General features: G+C 45.4%; 1 protein-coding gene and 1 long non-coding RNA gene across 2 annotated transcripts in view; both read left to right on the top strand.

Moving 5' to 3' along the window:
- The window catches only part of LOC118219191 (NLR family CARD domain-containing protein 3-like), a 97,870-nt gene that overhangs the window by 17,896 nt on the left and 57,219 nt on the right, over window positions 1-22,755 (top strand). Inside the window, exons 9-10 of the mRNA XM_035402185.1 lie at window positions 5,724-5,897; window positions 8,511-8,639. Coding sequence (XP_035258076.1) covers window positions 5,724-5,897; window positions 8,511-8,639 — 303 coding nt within the window. The remainder of the gene's footprint in view (window positions 1-5,723; window positions 5,898-8,510; window positions 8,640-22,755) is intronic.
- On the top strand, window positions 15,937-16,440 carry LOC118218979. Its single transcript, XR_004763623.1, has 2 exons — window positions 15,937-16,292; window positions 16,334-16,440. It is a non-coding gene; the product is annotated as an uncharacterized LOC118218979 (long non-coding RNA).

Raw genomic sequence — 22,755 nt, 5'->3', positions numbered from 1 at the left:
CCTAACTGCTCTGGCGAATGAATTCACTTCTGTCACATATTGCAGTCTTCATCCATCCCCATTATTCACTACCTGCTCTGCACTCTAATGAAATCCATACTTACACTAGAGCTACCGCGGTTACTGCATTACCGCGGAAACACAATCACGTGTTTACGACAGGGAAACTTAATGCTACAGGGCATACGTGGCTTGCTGCCCTAGCCACGTACGATTTTGAAGTAAAATATCGCCCTGGGAAGGTCAATGTTGAGGCTAATTTGCTTTCCCGAAACTGGACACTGAGACGTGGAGAATCCTTTCACAGGGTGATGTGAAGGCGATTTGTGGTCGTGTGCATGTGCAGGAGTCTAGTGACAGTGATGTGCACTTGGCAGACAAACTAGGTGTTCCAGCAGAAGGTGTTCCTGAGCTGTATGCTTTTGCAACTCATCTCAATTTGGGTCAGCTAGAACAGTTCACCCGAGAAGACTTGCGAGAAGCGCAGCTAGAGGACAGTGTTCTCAGAGTAGTTAGAGAGGCTTTGAACACAGGTCAGTGGCCGGCAAACTAGAGCTGCCGCGGTTACTGCATTACCGTGGAAACGCAATCACGTCACGTCCACCGCAGTGTCAAGCTGATCACCGCTTCACCGCTGGATTTTGTTTTTTTCCCCGTTTATTTTAGGCCAATTGTTTATGTTCCAATTTTTACTTGTAAAAGTTGTGATCTGAATTAAATACAATGCAATTTTTAAAATAATTATAATTGTGTAGCCTATTTTCTTCACGCCATGTGTTCGAAAGTTTATACTCACAGTTGTGCAGTTAACGTTCTGATCGGAGAACGTGTCACCCAGAACGTGCTTTGCAACTGTTGGCTACGGAAAGTTTTCGCTTCAAATTAGGCTAAAAACATGGATCTTGTAGCGAAACCCAACGTTACTTCTCCTGTTTGGGAACATTTTGGCTTTGAGCCCGATGAAGATGGAAAGCCAAAGAATTTGGATGGGTCAGTGTGCCGCATTTGCAGCAAGAAAATCAACGTCATGCGAGGAAACAGGACAAATCTAGCATCGCATCTTAGGACCACTCATCGTCCGTTATACGATGCAATGAAAGGCACCCCATCTACCTCGGGAGGTACCGGCTCGGCACTACGTCAGTTAGGAGTCTCAGAGGCATTTGCCAGAGTGACTAAATACAACCGGGACAGCAACAAGTGGCGAGCACTTACAACAACTGTAACAAAGTATTTGGTTGTGGAGATGGTGCCCTTCCGGACTGTAGGAAAGCCATCATTCCGAGCTATGCTTCAGTCCTTCGACAAGCAGTATGAACTGCCGGGCAGAACCTATTTGTCGGAAACAGCCATTCCAGAAATGTACTTGAAAGTAAACAATGAAATCGTAGCCCGGAGGTTTAAATTATTATTTTTTATGGCGGTTACCGCAACGGTTTGAATGGCTTCGCTAATTTTTGCGGTAAGGAAATAAATCAATACCGCGGCAGCTCTAACTTATACCCCACTCTCTTTCTCATGCTGACCTTGTAATGAAGATGAGTTGTACTCCTTCATCATTACACACCTGTGTGTGCTACAGGGTTGTGGCATTTCTGAAGATGTTGAGCATAAAATCAGATATTATTACTGTTGGTAAAATCAACTATTGGTCGATAAGGTATGTGTGTACATTTTAGGGAAGAGTGTCAATCTGATCAACATGCAAACTGCTGTTTAGGTGCAATGTTACATCACTTAGTTTTGTCACTCTCCTGTGGTTCCAATCCAAAGCTAAAGTCTGGATTTCAGAGCATTTAAATTCTACAGCAGTTGGCTTTACTTATCTTGCTAGGCAGAGGTTGCACAGGGTCATTATATAGCACGAACATAAGGAGACTCCTCACTGCTGTATAGAGCACTGGGTCATTATATAGCAGGAACACCAGGAGACTCCTCACTGCTAAATACAGCACTGGGTCATTATATAGCAGGAACACATGGAGACTCCTCACTGCTATATAGAGCACAGGGTCATTATATAGCAGGAACACAAGGAGAATCCACTACTGTGCTATATAGAGCACAGGGTCATTATATAGCAGGAACACAAGGAGAATCCACTACTGTGCTATATAGAGCACAGGCTCATTATATAGCAGGAACACAAGGAGACTCCTCACTGTGCTATATAGAGCACAGGGTTATTATATAGCAGGGACACAAGGATACTCCTCAGTGCTATATTGAGCACAGGGTTATTATATGCACCTTTAGCTGCTCCAAACAAAACTGGCACCAACCCACCATACTGTCCATAGCGAAGCTCCCAAACACAATCTAAAAGCACCCTCCCCTAGGCCTGGAAGCTAGGTCACTTATAGAGCCCATGGTTAGGTAATGGGCCACAGCTGATGTGATTGCAATGAACCACAGCTGCAGCTATACCGTCTGTAGGGCCGATGCTGCCCCCTGGTGGACAGCACCCAATTCCCTTCCTGGCATCATATGTTAAACAGGCAAGAGCTTTGAGGATATGCTGTAGGGCACTCAGAACAACTCCAGTTATTGCATTACTAATGAGATGGGAGAAATACCACTGAGGCATAGATGGATAAAACTTGCTTTGCATAACTGGATTAAGTTTAAATTATCTAGTGTAGATCACCCTGCTAAGAATCCTGTTGAGATCTCATGGGAAGTGGACATGCAAAGGATTCATTGTTAATTAATTGTGCTGCAACATGAAGAACAGACAAACCAACTAATAATAAATAACTCTCCAGTGCTTCCTCAGGCAGTATGTGAGAAGGGCATCCAATTGATCTGGCGTAATCTGAATTATGGAGTGAAACATTCAGGCGTAGAGCCACTTCCTCCAAATGGCTGAACACTACAGGGTCAATCTCTGTGATGCAGCTACCTGGAACAAACTGTCAAAGCATCCACACAAAAGAGCACATAATGATGACTAGCGTTTTCAGCTAGGTCAGCCAGACTCAAGCCTCTGGCTATCTCTTGCCTGTATAGGAAACAACAGTTTTCCTATTTGGCTCAATTCTGAAAATATAACTAGAACTAGATTAATCATTTTTAATACAAACCATTCACACCTACATCCTAATTATGATTTAATACCATAATGGAATTTCTGGGACGTGCCATTCAGAAACTGACATGGCGAGCTAACCTAAGTTTTAATACCTTTAAAGGTTCACACAAAGTAAGGTAACTCAATACAGTTTGATGTTTTAGGATACAAACACTGTTTCTAATCTATCTATTGATTAGATTTAAATGTTTTTCATAGCCTATTGCCAACTGGTGAAAACTTATCACGATAATGTACATTTGTAGTGTAGTCAGGTTATCCACTAGGTGGAGCCCTAGGCATTTTGAAACAGGATATACCAACCAATGTAAGACGTCAGTGAGGTAGTGGGGTAGCTTGTTCAGGAGATTGAGTGCAGCCGTGCTGTATGTATGCCACAGTTCTTTAAGCTCCAAAGTAAAGTTTATCATAAACTCTTCTATGTGGTCCTGTTCTATTCCCTTCTGAAGTTATCCCAGCATTATTCTGCAGTTCCCGTTGAATGTCTTCCCTTTTCAGTCCTGTTATGTTCCCTTGCTCTGTGAGTCTGCGTGCATGTCTTAATCCTGCAGGTGGAGCTGATTGCTCTATCAAAAATATGCAATCTGTTAGTCACGAAAAGACTGTTTACGATTACATACATTTGGATCCTTTGATATGCACACACATTAGAGCACCCAAAAATACTTATGGTAAAACAATGTGCTTACATATCACCAAAACAAACTTTTATTTGGCAATTTCTCCCAAAATGTTTATCAAAATCCCTTACCTTTCGTTGGAGAGAAAGCAAGGGTCATTCTGAGTGTTTATCCTGAAATACGTCACTCAAGCTGCACTACCTAACCAAAAAAAATAAAATCTGTGTTACTAGTTTTTCCCCGCTCTGCCCTACTAATGTAAATGTGGTAAAAAGCAACCAGTGTTGAAGCAAGGCATGTACAGTGAATCTACGTACTCTGGTATCGATCAACCAATTGAAATATTGTGACACTATGACATTTTCATTGACAGCCCCCTCATTAACATATGGATGAAAAAATACAGAAATAAATACAGAAATATATTGTGGCACCGCACTGGGCGTGACGGTGCAGGCGGGGCGGCACAGAAATACACAGACCGGAGGTTTGGGGAAAAATAGCCCAACAGGCATTTTTATTTACCAAAAATTATATACAAAAAAACCAAAACCAAACTCAACAACTAAAGTCTCTTGTCAGAATTAACTTAAAGTAAAGCAACCAAAATTAGGAGTAACGGCGTCCGGAAGACCGCTGAGGGGATCCCTCTTCAAAGCAGGAAGAGGGATGTGGTCCTGCGTCTCCACCGGATTCTGCAAAGTAGGGGAAAAGTTATCAACAGTTTTCAACAGCTCTCCTGCAGCCCAAAACCCCCTCTCCTCAAGGGAGACAAAAGGCCTCCTTTTAAGCTCCCAGCCATCTCCCTGGAGTGGCAGCAGCTGTGTTGCCTCATTGATTGCAGGTGTGTTGACTGCAAAGGAGGGAGTTGAGGAATGTCCAGTTTGCCGCTCTCCAGGGTCCTGTGGCTGGGCTTCATAGTGGGGCGCTGTCCTGGGTCCTGAAGAGCTGGCCTGGTGGCAGGTTTTAGCTGATGCCTATAAGGTTGGGAGGAGCACTGTGGGGGCATGCCCCGATCCATGCCACAATATATATATACAGGCATAAATTAATCAAAACATAAATAAGGATATAAGTATATACAGAAATAAATGAATCAAGCAATAAATAAATATGGAAATGAACATCCACAGAAATGAATGAATCAAGAAATAAATATGGAAATAAATGCAAATACCCATTTGTCAGATTTTGTCTATTAATTTATTTGTACATTCATTAATTTTTACATTTTCTGTTTTAATTTATTTATTTATACATTAATTCATTTATTGAGTCATTTATTTATTTATTATTTTTACATTTTTGGTCCTCCATATACCTGTAGTACCAGTCAATGGCAATAATCAGTTGTGGTGTTTCTCTGCAGCCAGCAGATGGCGCTGCAGTGTATTTCATTTGCCGCCTTGGTTACATTATTAGATGAAGATTGAATGTTTTTAAAATATAAAGATGTTTGTAGACTGAAGGTGAGGTAAAGTACACCATAGTGATCATACTACTGCAGTTTCTTGTGTTAGCAAATGAAATATGTTTGCAATCATGTTGTTTGCCATGTGATATCATCGCAACATGGAACAGTTTTGTTAATGAAATCCTTGCAGGAAGCCTCCAACCTTGAGTTGAATTGGCTCCTTATTTTTAGTTATTTTTTGTTAATTGAGCCAAGTGATGACCTTTTTTTTGTGGATTAGTCAGAATACTTTATGAACATAATTAATATAAACTCTTCCTGTTTTTGTGTGTACTGTGTACATCCCAGGAATGCACGTACTGTACAAATAGGAAATTCCACATTTATCTGCTGCCAAGGTGCACAGTGTGACAATTAGCAGTGAATTTCAATTGTGTGTGTGGTTGTATGTGTGTGTGTCTGTGTGTGTGTGTGTGTGTCTGTGTGGTGTGTGTGTGTGTGTACGCATGTGTGTTGTGTGTTTGTGTGTGTGTGTGTGTACATGTGCATGTTTGTGTGTGTGTGTGTGTGTGTGTGTGTGTGTGTGGTCTCTCCACAGGCTGGGTTGGTGTAATATCACAGATGGCTGCTGTGATGTTCTGGCCTCAGTCCTGCGCTCTCCTCACTCAGAGCTGAGAGATCTGGAGCTCAGAGACAATGACTTGCAGGATTCAGGAGTGAGAGCGCTCTCTGCTGGACTGGAGGACCCACACTGTAAAGTGCAGAGACTGGGGTGAGTACAAACACAAACCCCTTCAATCAAAAAGGGTTCCAATGTGACAAAATACAGCACTAATGTTAATAATGACTAAATATAGCACTAATATTACTAATGTTTTTAATGTTAAAATAGACAAGAGAGTTATTTTTCTTCACTGAAATAAAGCAACATTTTCCTGTTCTTCCTCTTGGTAGAAACCCATTTTAAATCTGACATGAGTTGGAAAAAACATATTTTTGAGAAGCGTCAAATCGTTTCTATTCATACATTATTCAAAATTATGAAAATTAATTGAATCTGTTCAAATTTAGTTTAACTGGTCATTTTCTTAAATAGTCATGATTAATTCAAGAGCCCTGTTATTTTATATTGAGCTGTAGAAGGTGTGTAACACACTGCTATGTGTTTGACACACACAGCCCTGTTAGTTTATATTAATGTGTGTAAGGTGTGTAACACACTGCTATGCGTTTGACACACACAGCCCGGTTAGTTTATATTAGTGCGTGTAAGGTGTTTAACATACTGCTATGTGTTTGACACACACAGCCCTGTTAGTTTATATTAGTGTGTGTAACACACTGCTATGCGTTTGACACACACAGCACTGTTTATTTTAATGTATGTATGGTGTGTAACACACTGCTGTGTGTTTGACACACATAGCCCTGTTATTTTATATTAATGTGTGTAAGGTGTGTAACACACTGCTATGTGTTTGACACACACAGCCCTGTTAGTTTATATTAATGTGTGTAAGTTGTGTAACACACTGCTATGTGTTTAACACAAATAGCCCTGTTAGTTTGTATTCATGTGTGTAAGGTGTTGTGGCAAACACGCCTGCCACAGGCCACCGAAGTGGCTTTCCTAGGGGCCCTCCAGCACAGAGACACAGGGAGATGATGTTCCAACAGTCCACATTTATTGACGAGGGTTTGGCAAGATGGTACAGCCAAATGAGCAGATGTAAAACCCCGTCATGACAGAGAGGCTCTCTCGTGTGAGTGGGGATGGCAGATTTAACCTGTGCGCACTGATTACCTCACTACGCACAGGTGCAGCCACTCCTGCTCCTGGGTCCAATTAGCCTGGCCAATTCTCATTCTTAACCAATTATCCAATTGGCCAGGTCTAATTAGCTTGACCCAGGGCAGGTGTGGCTGCTTAAACCAGCCATCCCCACACCACATACCCCCAACGCCAAACTGAGGCCAGGGAGAATCTCTGGCCGAAGCCTACTCCCCCCCCAGCACTCCAACCAAGCAAAAAAAAAAAAAATCCAAGCATTCTTAACACTCCCCTAACACATCTTTTCAGGGGCAGGTGGCCCCGGAACAGTCCAGTACATGTCGCGACCCTCCCCCGGACGATGAGGCAGCCCTCCCCCCTCCTCCCTCTCGGAGCGCGGGGAGTCCTGGGCTGCTCGGCTGGCTGGTGGGGGTGTCACCGGCTTGGGCTGTTCCAGGGGCTGTGGTGGGGTGGCTGGGTTGGTGGGCTGGTGGGCTGGCTTCCTTGTGGCGCTGGGGACCAGGAACCCTCGTGGCTGTGGTGGCCGCCAGTCGGCTCTGCTGGTAGGCTGCTGCAGGCTTACCCCCTCATGGGCTCCGGGCAAACCAACCAGGCCAAAACAACAAACTAAAACAACAAAAGGGACAAAAAAGGAAGCAAAACGGCGCGGCCACCGCTCGTGCGCCGCCCGTAGCTGACCCGCCTTCCCGGCCAAGTCCAGCTCACGGCGCGACCACCTCTCGTGCACCGCCCGTAGCTAACCTGCCTTCCCGGCCAGGTCCAGCTCCCCAGCGTCCCAGCTGAGGATCACTTCCTTCCCCTCCCTGATCATCTCCCGCTCCCTGTCTTTGGCCTGGAGGATCTGTCTGAAGCCATGTCGGGAACACCTCAGTTGCACCTCCTCCAGTGTGCCTCCAGGCTGGCCCTCCTGTGCCTCTTCCCTGTGCCGGAGCAGCCCCACGTTGGGCGCCACTGTGGCAAACATGCCTGCCACAGGCCACCGAAGTGGCTTTCTTAGGGGCCCTCCAGCACAGAGACACAGGGAGATGATGTTCAAACCGTCCACATTTATTTACGAGGTTGGCAAGATGTTACCGCCAAGGAGCAGATATAAAACTGTCATGACAGAGGCTCCCTTCTGTGAGTGGGGATGGCAGATTTAACCTGTGCACACTGATTACCTCACTACGCACAGGTGCAGCCACTCCTGTTCCCGGGTCCAATTAGCCTGGCCAATTATCTCATTCTTAACCAATTATCCAATTGGCCAGGTCTAATTAGCTTGACCCAGGGCAGGTGTGGCTGCTTAAACCAGCCATCCCCACACCACAGGTGTATAACACACTGATATGTGTTTTGATACACACAGCCCTGTTAGTTTATATTAATGTGCTGTAAAGTAGCACACTGCTATGCGTTTGACACACACAGCCCTGTTAGTTTATATTAATGTGCTGTAAGGTGTGTAACACACTGCTATGTGTTTGATACACACAGCCCTATTAGTTTATATTAATGTGTGTAAGGTATGTAACACACAGCTATGTGTTTGACACACACACAGCCCTGTTCGTTTATATTAATGCATGTAAGATGTGTGTGTCCTCTCTGCAGGCTGTCAGGCTGTAGAGTCACACAGAGAGGCTGTGATTCTCTGGCTTCAGCTCTGTGTTCAAACCCCTCACACCTGAGAGAGCTGGACCTGAGATACAATCACCCAGGAGACTCAGGAGTGAGAGCGCTGTCTGCTGCTAAACTGGACACACTCACACTGCTGTAAGTACAGAGAGTTTCCACACTGCTCCTCACACACACACACACACACACACACACCTGAGAGAGCTGGACCTGAGACACAATCACCCAGGAGACTCAGGAGTGAGAGCGCCGTCTGCTGCTAAACTGGACACACTCACACTGCTGTAAGTACAGAGAGTTTCCATAGTGCACCTCACACAAACACACACACAGAAGGAGTTGGGGGGGGGGCATGGAGGGCACTGTACAAACCAGCATTACTCAAGAGAGTTGGGGATCTCCTGTGGAGGGTGCTGCACGGGATCACTGCAGTAAATAAGATGTGGTTCTTGTAGTCAGGGGTTTGATCAGGGACACAGTGATGGTGGAGTTTCAGTATTACAAAGCAATGGAGAACCTGAGTGTGTTTCAGAGTGTGTGTGTTATAAGGGTGTTTTATGTTCAGTGGAGGGAGGGGAGCTGTTTTTGCACATGGAACAGGGTGAGTGAATGGAATAAGTTTCCTTTCTGACAGATTTGTGTTTTTTTCATATGATCGTGGTTTTGTGTTTTATTGTGCCTTTGTTTTTATATATGTGATGTCATTGGTGTGTTAAGAGTGGAAATAAAGGATGGTTAAAATTCAGAATTCTGTTCTGCTGTTCTTACAGTGTGGACCATGGAGGAGAGAACAGGACCAAACCAGGACCCAGGAAATGTGAGTCTGTATCGACACAGAACACTTTGCATAGATACACACTCTGCTATGTGTGTGTGTGTGAGAAAGAGAGACTTCTCTCTTACACACATAAACACACAAACAGAAACACACATGTACACAAACACACACACAGAGGTACTATGACAGTCCTTTCTCTCTCACACACATAATAAGGTGAATATTAATAGTGATAATTAATCTCATTAATGTCTCTGGTGTGCAGACGGCTGTCAGCTCACACTGGATCCAAACACAGCGCACAGAGCGCTGTCTCTGTCTGAGGGGAACAGGAGGGTGACACACACACGGGGGAGAGAGGAGCCATATCCTGATCATCCAGAGAGATTTGAGGGCTGGCGCCAGGTTGTGTGCAGAGAGAGTGTGTGTGAGCGCTGTTACTGGGAGGCTGAGTTCAGTGTGTCTCTGTGGGGGGAAGTGGTTTATATAGCAGTGACAGATAAAGGAATCAGCAGGAAAGGAGGCGGTTATGACTGTAGGTTTGGATGGAATAAAAACTCCTGGAGTCTGCGGTGCTTTAATGATTACGGTGACTCTGATAAACTCAGTTACTGTGTCTGGCACAATAAGAACCAAACAGACATACCTGCCCCCCCCTCCCCCTACCGCAGAGCAGGAGTGTGTGATGATGATGATGATGGTAGAGGAGTGTGTGTGTACAGGGTAGGAGTGTGTGTGGACCGTCCGGCCGGGACTCTGTCCTTCTACATCGTCTCTGACTCTGACACACTGACCCTCCTGCACAGATTCCACACACACTTCACTCAACACCAACCCCTCTGTGCTGGATTTGAAGTGTGTGACGCCTCAGTGTCCCTCTGCAAATTGGAGTAGAGACACACACACATGCGTGTGCGCGCACACACAAATATGCACGTGCACACACACACATGCGTGTGCGCGCACACACAAATATGCACGTGCACACACACACATACACACACACACACGTGCGCATACACACTCACACTCATGTACACACACAGTCACCACATTCATATACCCACTCACACATACACACACACACACTCAGATACACATAGACACATACACCCACATACACACATCCACACACACACACATACTCTCACACACACCCTTGCTTTCTCACACTCATGCACACGCACTCACAAATACACACACTGATGTACACTCATGCACACGCACTCACACACCTACGCACGCACACACTCGTGCACACACACTCACACTCTTACACACACATACACACCCTCTCACACCCAATCACTCACACACCCAATCACACACATGCACACACACACCTACACACATGAACACACAATCTCTCGCACACACGAACACACGCATTCACCAGTGCACTCTCACGCGCACACACACATGCATACATATGTACACACGCTCATAACCGTATGCACACACACACTTTCTCTCTCTCTCATACTCAGTCACTCACACACACACCCTCTCTCTCACACACACACGCACTCACATCCACACACATTCACACAAATGCACGCACACACACACAAACTCATGCACTCACGCACGCACACATACATGCGTGCAGAGACACAAACACGTGTCAACACACACATTCACATTCCCATACGCATGCACACACATGTATAAACACACACACATTCCCATACACATGCACACACATGTATAAACACACACACATTCACATTCCAATATGCATGTACACACATGTATAAACACACACACATTCACATTCCCATACGCATTCACACACATGTATAAACACACACATTCACCAGTGCACTCTCACGCGCACACGCATGCATGCATACATACACACGCTCATAATCGTATGCACACACTCTCTCTCTCTCTCTCTCATACTCAGTCACTGACACACACACACACACCCTCTCTCTCACACACACACACTCACATCCACACACATTCACACAAACACACGCACACACACACAAACTCATGCACTCACGCACACACACATACATGCATGCAGAGACACAAACACGTGTCAACACACACACTCCTCAGTGTCCCTCTGCTAACTGGAGTAGAGACACACACACACATGCGCGCGCACACAAACTTGCACACACACGCATACACACACGTGTGCATACACACTCGAACACATGCACACACACACAAACACACACACATATATATATATATATACACACTCTCATGTACACATACACACACTCACACACACACACAAATATACACACACACTCATATACACGTACACACACACTCAATCACACACTCACACATATATACACACACTCATATGCACCTAGACTCACACACATGCACTCACACACCTACACACCCTCTCGCACACCCAGTCACACACACACACACACACACCCTCTCTCTCTCACATACACTCCATCACATACACACATGCTCTCACACACACCCTTTCTCTCTCAGTCATGCAGACGCACTCACACTCATGTTTACTCATGCACACGCACTCACACACATACGCACGCACACTCTCTCACACCCAGTCACTCACACACACCTACACACGGACACATACAATCTCACGCACACACACACACGCGCATGCAAACATACACACGCTCATACCTGTATGCACACACACACAATTTTTCTCTCACTCACACACTCACATACAGTATACGGACACACACATTCACAAACGCACGCACACACACACACACTCATGGAATCACGCACAAACACAAACGTGTCAACACACACACATTCTCATTCCGATACGCACGCACACACACACATGTATAAACACACACATACTCTTACCCATACGCACACACACACATACTCATGCACTCACACATGCACACACATGCATACACATACATGCGTGCACACACCATATACACATGTATACACAAACATTCTCATACCCATACATACACACACACACACATGTATAAACACACACACATTCACAAAGGCACTCTCACGCACACACACATACACATACATACACTCATTCTCTTGCACGTACACACACTCAAATAAACAATCACACACACATTCACACAAACGCATGCACACACACTTTCTCTTACCCATACACACACGCACCCGTGTGTACACACACATACTCATGCACTCAATCATACTCTCACACATGCACACATACATACATGCGTGCACACGCACACACATTCTCTTACCCATACACACACACAATCCGGGCACACACATACTCATGCACTCACACACATACACACACATGTTCACATCCACAGTCACTCCCACAAACGTACACATGTATGCACACACATTCACAAATTCACGCACACACACTCTCACCCAATCACACAGACACACACACACACACACACACATACATCGACACACTTGCAACCTTCCTTGACCAATGCCTTACCAGTGCAATTTCAGCTGTGCCCAATATTATATATATATATATATATAACCTCAGTACAGCCTAACCCCTGTACATAAGAGTATAATCTTTTAGCAGCTCAGGTTAAGCACTTGCTGTCTAAATGTGATATTTTTTTACATTTTAATACATTTATATTGCAAATGTTCAAGGTGTGTTTATGTACTTTTGATTATTAAAACATTAATATAACATTGAGAGTAATAATGCCAAAAGATGGCAGGGTAAAATGTTTTTGAAGTAATAATTCTATCTCCTGTATCTGCATATTTTTTAAAAGAATCCAGTGGCAAACTCCTCCACTTAAATGTGCATTTTACTAGTTTTTACAGTTGCTTTCATTCATTTTCACAAGAGTTCCAATGTGCAAATTTCTGTTGGCAAATGCAGCTGATAGGGAGAATGCAGAATGATCACTGCAGTGTACTTATTTCCTTTCATTACTGTAAACAATGATGGATTGAGTTTCCTTATTAATTCTTTTAGTTTTTTTTTTTGTTTTTTTTTTGCTTTAATTTTCTGTATTTTCAGACAATAATATGCAATGATTAAACCTGAATTATTAAAATATCAAATGTTTTGCTGTTGTGATTTATTATTGTGTGATGTATTGAACTCCTGTGACACAGTAGTACTTATTTCATATTCTGTATGGGATTATGTTTGGGCTCAATTTGAGTAGATCAGCATGGGGCTAAAATCTGCAGTTGAAGCAATGACATTCATCTACAGTAGTGGAAATAAAATCCATTATAAGAGAAGTTGTGTAGTGTCTGATGAATGCTTGCTTCTGTTGCTGTAGTGTAACCACAACTCAATACATTTTGAAAAGGCACTGCTTGTCTATTGAGCTGGTATGTTTATGTTACCTCTCAAATAAATGGTTTTCCTGTAGGTTTGACCTGGATCTGCTGCACATCAGTTGAATGGATTAGACCACTAAGCCAAAATCAGGGCAGAAGTGTGGTTTGCATGACATCCAGTCTCTGAGATGTTCCTTGACCCTACAGTTTTCTCATTTTTCAGATGCATTTCTGATATCTGCAGTCACACATTACAAATGCATTACAGTATGTTATGATTGCTTTGGCTCAATGTGGAAAACTCAATTTGCCAAACTGACTGGCAAAATTCTTACCCTAAGACACTAATTGCAGTACCTACCCACAAAGTGCACAACTCTAAATCACACTCAGTTTTCACAATACAGTCGTCTCGTATTAGTACAATGTTCCAATGCTTATTGCTAGACATGCAGATTGTGAAATGAAGTCAAGATGTTTGCAATTCTGTCTCATCACTTCCAGCAACATTGCCCAGGTGAGTCGCATTGCAGCACGATTGGTAATCCCAACATAAAAGGCTGTTTTACAGCACTACATTCAGCAGTGTCTGACAACATGGAGCAGCCCAATGCAGTTGGTACTGATGGACGGGTCGTGGCTGAGGCTGTGGCTGAGGTTGTGGTCAAGCAGGTAGAAGAAATATTGTTGTATCGAATGAATTTAGAGCCACAGTGATTGACCATGTCATAAATCCAAGCATAACAATGGGAGAAGCTGGAAGGATTGTAAGGCCAAACTTAAAAATGTCAACAGTGGCATCTAATAAGAGCTTTTGGACTGAACATTGATAAGTCAATAATTTACTGCAAAATGTGATACTGTAATTACATTACAGGGTTATGTTGGTGTCATTTTATATTATTTCTGTTCAGTGACGAGCCTGTAAGCCATGCTAATCATTTTTATTAGAGACCGCGCAACTCTGTTTATCCAAAATGCCGGCTTATTCCACATGGGGGAAAATTGCGTTTGAGTTAGGTATTCATGTGGTAATGACTGTTCTGTCTGTTCTGATAATGTGATTATTTTTCTTCTATCAGATAAGGCCTACTGGTGCAAGTTTGTAATGTTGCATTTGTGTTATTTTTACTGTTTACGTGTCAAATGTCTAGAGTGTAAATGTTTCTGTTTAAATGATTGGTTGAATAACACATATCGCCGCTATTTTCACCGACCATGTTAAACGTACTCACTCAGCTCCAAAGGCATGCTGATGTTAAACCCATATTCCAATCTGTTTGAAATGACACAAATTCTGCCTAGTCTGTTCAAACATCAGACATTTTTTAACTCTACATATTGTTTATGCCCTGCACCTGAACAAATTGGATGTGCCCATTCTACTGTACCATCTCCTTTGTAAGCTAAGAAGTTCCTTTCAGCTGACTACATCAGAATCTGTACTACTGGCGTTTTATGAGAGCTGAAAATGTACAACATTGTTAATCAGAAATGATATCTGGGTGGGTAAATTGCTGTATATGCTGTAGAACATAGTTTGTCATTGATTTATAAATATACCAGTATATCCTGGACTTTCACTGATGGTTTAATTGTGGTACATATAGCAGTGGCCTGATATGCATTCTATGTTTGCAGTTTGCTTCTACCTGACTGCTTCCCCCCAGCTGGGAAACAAGGGGGCACAACCCCCCCAGCAGGAAAACAGAGGGGTACAACCCCCCTAGCAGGAAAACAGAGGGGCACACCCCCGTAGCAGGGAAACAGAGGGACACAGAAGACTCTGGGTCATCCCACCATGGATGGCGCAGGAGAGGTAGCAGGTTTTAGCAGTTTGCTAAGGTGGTCTGGGAGGATGGACAGCGTGGGAAAGTGTGGAGGACCGATCGCTCAGTGGGTCAGACTAGTGGAAGATACCACAAGCCAGGCTTAGCTTCCTGATCAGGGCCAATTATGACACCCTGCCTTCTCCTCAGAACCTGCGCTAATGGTTTGGTGCAGATGAGACCGTCCGCTCTGTGCTGCACCCAAACGAGGCCTCCGGCACATTCTGTCAAACTGTGAGACGGCTCCAGCACAGGGACACTGAGCAGGCCTCCAGCACAGGGACACAGAGCAGGTCTGTCAGCCTGTGAGACGGCTCCAGCACAGGGACACAGAGGAGGCCTTCAGCACAGAGACACAGAGCAGACCTCCAGCACAGGGACACAGAGGAGGCCTCCGGCACAGGGACACAGAGCAGGCATCTGGCACAGAGACACACAGCAGGCCTCCAGCACAGGGACACAGAGCAGGTCTGTCAGGCTGTGAGACGACTCCAGCACAGGGACACAGAGCAGGCCTCCAGCACAGGGACACAGAGCAGACCTCCAGCACAGGGACACAGAGCAGGCCTCTGGCACATTCTGTCAGGCTGTGAGACGGCTCCAGCACAGGGGTGCTACAGATGGAGGTATGACCAGCTGCTGCGGAAGCTTCTGGAATTACTAGAGACCAGCAGACAGGAGGCAAACAGAGATGCCTCTCCTGTGAAAGAGCATCAAACCCACTTTGTGAGGAAAGCAGAGGAGGAGGGGACCGTAGGACACAAAGGTGGGAGTAGAGCCCTGGTTCCAGGCAGAGGGTGGAGCATGCGTGTAGATCTCAATCCACAGCTCCATTTCCCAAATGAAATCAGCACAGTGTTCCTGTGGCCTAACATGGAGACATGGTCCACTCGGGCGAAGGTGGTGCTCCTTATATGGAGATGTGGTCCTCTCGGGCGAAGGTGGTGCTCCTTATATGTTTCGGGTTTTGCGGGTGAGGACCCAGGTGCGGAGTGAGAAAAACCTCAGGTGGCATCAAAAGGGAAATTCAAACCAAGACTTTAATATATAAAAAGGAAAACAGAACAAACAAAGAGCCACGAGAGGCATATAACAAAAACTGAAAAAATACAAAAAAAACTTCTGGACAAAACAGAACTTCACAAAGTACAGAAAACAAATGGCAGAAGCACAGGCAGAAACAAAGGCAGAAACGCGCAGAAACGCACAGAAACACACAGGTGGAAACACAAGCAGGTCAAAACACAGGCAGGCAGAAACACACATGAAGCACAAGGAAACAGCAGCCAGCAGTCAGGGAACAAAGAACTTAAAGAGGCAAGGGTAACAAGACACAGGTGAACTCAAAGAACAATCAAACCAGAAACCAGAGGGGATAACAAGACACAGGTGGGAACAATAATAGAATAATGAAAACCAATAATACAATTAACACAGGAAGGGAGAACGAACTGAAACACAAAACTGAAGTGCTCCCATCTGGTGGCCAAAAGTGGAAAAACAGAAAATACAGAACCATGACAATATGGATACATGGTCTACTCGGGCGAAGGTGGTGCTCCTTATGGAGCTCACCCTCCCATGGGAGGAGGGGGCAGAAGCAGCCTATGAGCGGAAACGCCTGAAGTACTCCGACCTGGCAGCGGAGTGTGAGAGTGTAAGGAGTGTAAGGAGGTCGGTTAGAGAGCGACAGTATATCCAGTGGAGGTGGGACGCTGGGGGTTCACCCGCCAGTCAGTGCTCTACCTTCTGGAGAACACGGGCATGGCAGGGGCAAGGCTGAGGAGGGCAGCTAGAGGGCTGGCCGAGGAAGCAGAGAAGGGGGGCTGGCGCAGAGAGGGGGGGGAGAGTCGGCAAACACCCACTGCACCCAAAACAACAGCAGAGGGTGGCAGCTGGCCTTCTGGATCAGTTTGAGCCTCTTTGTGTCCCTGGAGTAGAGGCTCCCAGCCCAGCACACACAGGTGTAGAACAGGACACCGGCCACAATGATCTGGTAGAACATGGCCAGCATCCTGCTACACACACCGAAGGAGCGTAGCCTCCCCAGAAAGAAAAGAGCCTTCAGTCTAGTAGGGCCTCCAAAGACACAAACCACAGTATCAAACCATCTATCTATATGATCAGGTGAACATGGTGTATATGTGTTTGTGTGTGTGTTTGTGTGCGTGTGTGTGCATGTTGTACATGTGCGTGCATCTGTGTGTATTGATGCGCTGTGTACGTGCTCTGTGTGTACAATAAAAATGAGCATCTTCAGTGCATCAACCAGTGCAGTGTTTCTTTGAAATTACACCCCCATCCTCATGCTAAATGGAATTTAATAAAACCATTATGTGCCTGTGGCAGGAGCTTGAAATAGTCGAAAATATCAGAGTATTTACTTTTGCTATCAGACCTGTGGGCTGTATTGGAATACTGGAAACACAAAGTGGATGCTTTCCGCCATCCGGTGGTCTTGTGACGCTACTACAAGGGACTGAACTCCAGAGGGTGAGACTCAAGGCAGAAGTTGGGAGTTTCTAAAACGTTGACTGCTTACTCCGGTTCCCTCTGTCTAATATAACATTTTTTGTAAAGATCTGAAACTAGGCCCTAATATAGGAAATCAGGAAGGGTGAAAATATTTTTCATGGCACTGTACATGAGGTAGACAGGTTTTCTTTAACAGGCTTTAATATAAGGGGCACCAGCGAGACACACACTACACAGCCTGCAGAGGAATTCTCTGAAGTTTTCTAATGGCACACACCAGTATGGAGTATATTATCTTAACAGGAGCGAGCTTGTCTGAGTAACCTTTTCCCTGTTGTAATTACATCAAACACCCATGTGATAGAGCCACAGGTATGACATGACCTTATGTTTAGTCTTAAGGCTTTCCTTTAAAAAAAAAAGATCAGCTTTGGTATAATAACAAGCCTACACATTAATGGATTATTTTACACTGCTTGGATGAGAAAAATAAACATTTACCACATTTCAGCTTGTGCGCGTGTATATTTTGTAATGGAATAGAACACAAAAGCTGTTTTTCATGCCGGAGGAAGACCTTTCATAAGCAGCTCTGACATGCAGTCATATGAGCGCCCAAGGGGGGTCGCTAGAGAGCGATGAAACGCAGATCCCTGTCTGACTGAACCCTCCCGTACCCTGGGCAACACAGGCACCAATCGTGCGTCGCCCTGTGGAGCTACCGGCCACAGTCGGCACTGGCACGGTCCGGATTCGACCCGAGGCCGTGAGGCTCATCCATGCACCTCAGCGTGGGGCCTTAACTAAATGAGCCATCCAGCAGCCCCAAGCCTAATTTCAATAAAATTACACCTTACCAGCATCTTGTTATGTTTCTGTTGTCACTTCACTTTTTAGTTGACTATCTGCTTTTCTCCTGCACAATCTTTGTTTCGGTTTTGTAGTATGGGCGTGGTTTTCTCTTTCTCTCTCTCTCCCCTCAGCTGATCACTCTCACCTGTTCTGGCCGCATTCTCATGCACTGGCTAATCACTCATTTCATTCACCTGTTCCCTGTTTGCATGTTCACGCTCCGTTCAATTATCTCTCATTTCACTCACCTGGTTCTTTTGGTATATATTCTCTGTTTCCCTGTTCTTCCTTGCCAGATTGTGCCTCCTGTTTACAGTGCCTTTCCAGCGTTTACCTCTCGTTAGTCTGACTCGTGTTTTGATCTTGCCTGTTTACCCGACCACCGATTTTTTGCCTGCCGACTTTGTTTTGCTGATTCCTGTTCTGATCTCCGCCTGTTTAACGACTTCGATTTTTGCCCCGGTGGATTTTTCTGGTTTTTGATCTTTGCACAAACTGACTACGAGACTGCCTGCTGTATTGTGTACCTTTGAATTAAACATCTCCTTCGGGAGTTTCGACACTCAGTTGTACAAGTCTGCATTTGGGTCCACCACACCCCGAACCCGTGACAGAACAATCTGGCCAGTATGGACCCAGCGGACCCAGAGCACCTGCGCAACGCCCTCGCCAGCCAAGGCAGCACTCGTGGGACGGCACGAGCAAGCCCTCCGTGAGATCCGGTATTCGCTGACAGCACTCGCTGGTCAGATGCAGCAGCTGACCACCCGCCTCCCGGCTCCCGCTCCCGAAGCCCCGAGGGCTCCTCCCGACCCGGTCCAGCTCTACACCCACGCAGCCCTCCTGCCCAGGGAGCCGCACACTCCTGCTCCGGAGCGCTACGCTGGAGACTTGGGGAAGTGCAAGGCGTTTCTAATGCAGTGTTCGCTCGACCTTCAACCAGCAACCCACCACTTACAACAACGATGGGAAAAAGATTTCTTGCATCGTGGGGCTGCTGAAAGGATCTGCATTAGACTGGGCCACAGCAGTTTGGGAGAGCCAACCTCCTACAAACTTCACCTGCTCCAGTTTCGTTGCAGAAATGCGAGAAGTCTTTGATCGCCCCGTTTGCGGGAGAGACTATAATCAACGCCTGCTGTCGATGCGCCAGGGCACGCGCAGCGCGGCGGCATTTTCAGCTGAGTTCCGGACTATCGCTGCGGAATCAGGATGGAACGACACTGCGCTCCAGGGGGTCTTCAGAGACGGGTTTGTCCGAGGCTTTGAAGGATGAACTGGCTGCAAGAGACGATCCCGACAACCTCGACGCCCTGATCGCGCTGCTGGCCATCAAGCTGGACAACCGCCTCCGTGAGCGCCGCAGAGAGACGGCCAGACGCCAACCCTCAGCGAGCCCTTCAGCGGCCAGACGGCCAGACGCCAACCCTCAGCGAGCCCTTCAGCGAGATTCAGTTCCAGTCCCGGTCCCGGCATCAGTGTACCCCCGAGTCCGACCGCGCCCCGCACGCCCAGCGAGGAGCCAGTGCAGCTCGGAAGAGCCCACCTCACGCAAACGGAGCGTATGCGGCGAATCAGGACGGGACTTCGCATTTACTGTGGCACAGCCGGTCACGTATTATCCTCCTGTCCTATTCGGCCAAAAGACATTAGAGTGGGGACCCTGGTGAGCCGTACCACTTCCCCTTCTACCGCCCAGTCTAGCCCGCTGCTCGATGCCACACTGGTTCAGGACCAACAACCCCTCAGGCTACAGGCGTTGGTCGACTCTGGCGCCGACAAGAATTTCTTGGACGCCGAACCGGTCGCTCATTTTTTGCCTGCCGACTTTGTTTTGCTGATTCCTCTTCTGACCTCTGCCTGTTTAACGACTTCGATTTTTGCCTTCCGATTCTGTACTTTTGCCCCGGTGGATTTTTCTGGTTTTTGATCTTTGCACGAACTGACTACGAGACTGCCTGCTGCACTGTGTGCCTTTGAAGGTACACAATACCTTCAAAGGTACACAATTGTCCAAGTCTGCATTTGGGTCCACCACACTGCAACCCATGACACATCTATAAGAAATGCTAACTACGATACAATATGCCAAATAGTCTCTGAATTGATAGGAACCACTCAAAGTAGGTACATGAGGCAGACAGGAAATCATCAGGTCAGACGACATGTTCCCACTGTAACAGAATTTAATACAATATGCACCAGGGAAATACCCACTACACAGCATGCAGTGGCATTCTCCAAAGACTCACTAAGTTATCTCAGTCTTGATAGTAGTTTATAAGCATCACACCTCATATGGTCACATCTCACAGGCATGAAGGCTCTGTCTGTGGTCACACATGCATGTTACATCAGTAATTAGGCATCTCAGCACACAACACAACAGCACAGTATAGTGCCTGGGACGGGGGCGGTATATCACCATGGTGGGTGCCAGAGCGTTTCGGGTCCTCTCAGGAGTGCACTCGGGACGGCCCTGAGCTGCATTCCATCCTCCCCGTAGCTCTCCATCGCTCCTCTCCCTCATCGCCACGGTAACTGGGAATGTGGAGACTGGGACAAGACTGCAGGCCTAGGCAGAAGTGGCCAGGAGTGCATACAGAAATACAGAAACATACACTTCCCTTCACTACCTTAAGCCTCCAAGCAGCTGTACACCGCAGAACACAGTCTGAAGTGCATTAATCACTGCAGGTTTGCCACTGAATCTACAGGAACTGAGGCAGAGCAGTGAAAGAATGGGCAGTGATTCACTATGTGCGCTCATATAGACATGAAAACTGTTTCTCTGATCGATCAAACATTGTCTCTAATTGAATTATTTGTAAAACATTTTAGTTTACAGCCATATCCGCTGCAATTACTAAGGCATAAGTACACTTATGTAGTTGTGGAAATGACTGAGTTTTGGTCTGATGGGCACTTCCTCGCTTGAACCAGAATCCACCGTTTGGGCTGTTCACAAAGGCCGATAACAGAATAAGCACAGCAAGTACATGAAGCTGTAACGTTCTGAGAGTTCTGAGAGCTAGCCTTGTAATAACTTGTCACTAGATGGGTTACAGTAGCTTTCTCTGGTCAGAGCGTCACAGGCATCAGCATGAAGGTTGGCTTTGTCTGTATTACTGTTGCTCTACGAGTATCATCAAATTGTCATTGTTGTAGACATCATAAATGGTTGCATGCTTTCAGCAAGAACAGGGACACTGATGTTTCATATTTTTAAGAGACCTTCTTTGTTGTGTAAAATTATAGATTCAGTGTTGGCTTTTTTTTTTTTACCTAAACAATTTTTATAAGGAAAATATAACAAAAGCAAATGAGGAAGCATCCATTGAAAGGCAAATCAACACTCAAGAGAAGCAAAAATCATCTTTTTAAAAAATGAAAAAAAAACAAGCAAACAAAAAATAGAATAATAATAATAACAGCATTGCTACTTTAAAAAAGAAAAAACAACAACAAGGATTGAGAGCAAGAAAAAAAAAGATCATTTAAAGAAAAGTAGATAAATGGGATGGAATTGAGAGGTAAAGTTGTATGGAGGGATTGTGGAGTGTGTGGTGTATGCGGATTTGTGTGTATGTATGTGTGTGTGTCATATGTAGGACTGAATATGTAGGAAGAACTCGGATGGCATGGCAAGAGAAAGTGGGAATTTGTTGTGAGCTTATCTGGGTATATTGGGCCAGGGAAAAATAAAGTAAAAAAGGAGAATGTGAAACTGTAATGAACATGACAGGTGAGTATGTATGCATCAAGTTCGACTGTGTGTAAGTGTGTAATGTGTATGAGAGAGAGAGAGAGGTAACTGGTTCATTTGGGTTGGATTATTAATTTAGATTATTAATGAATGGTTCCCAGTTTTCTCTGAATTGTTTGTGATTGTGGCTAGAAGCTAATGTTTTTTCTAATGATATGTATCCTGTGAGAAGGTTCAACCATTGCACAGTATTTATGGTATTTCTTGTTTTCCAATGTACTAGGATAGTTTTCTTGGCGACAGGGCAGTGAGTATGGGCCTGGTGTTCTT

The sequence above is a fragment of the Anguilla anguilla genome, chromosome 19, assembly GCF_013347855.1.
Source record: "Anguilla anguilla isolate fAngAng1 chromosome 19, fAngAng1.pri, whole genome shotgun sequence".
Taxonomy (NCBI): domain Eukaryota; kingdom Metazoa; phylum Chordata; class Actinopteri; order Anguilliformes; family Anguillidae; genus Anguilla; species Anguilla anguilla.
This window is presented reverse-complemented; position numbering and strand designations above follow the sequence as displayed.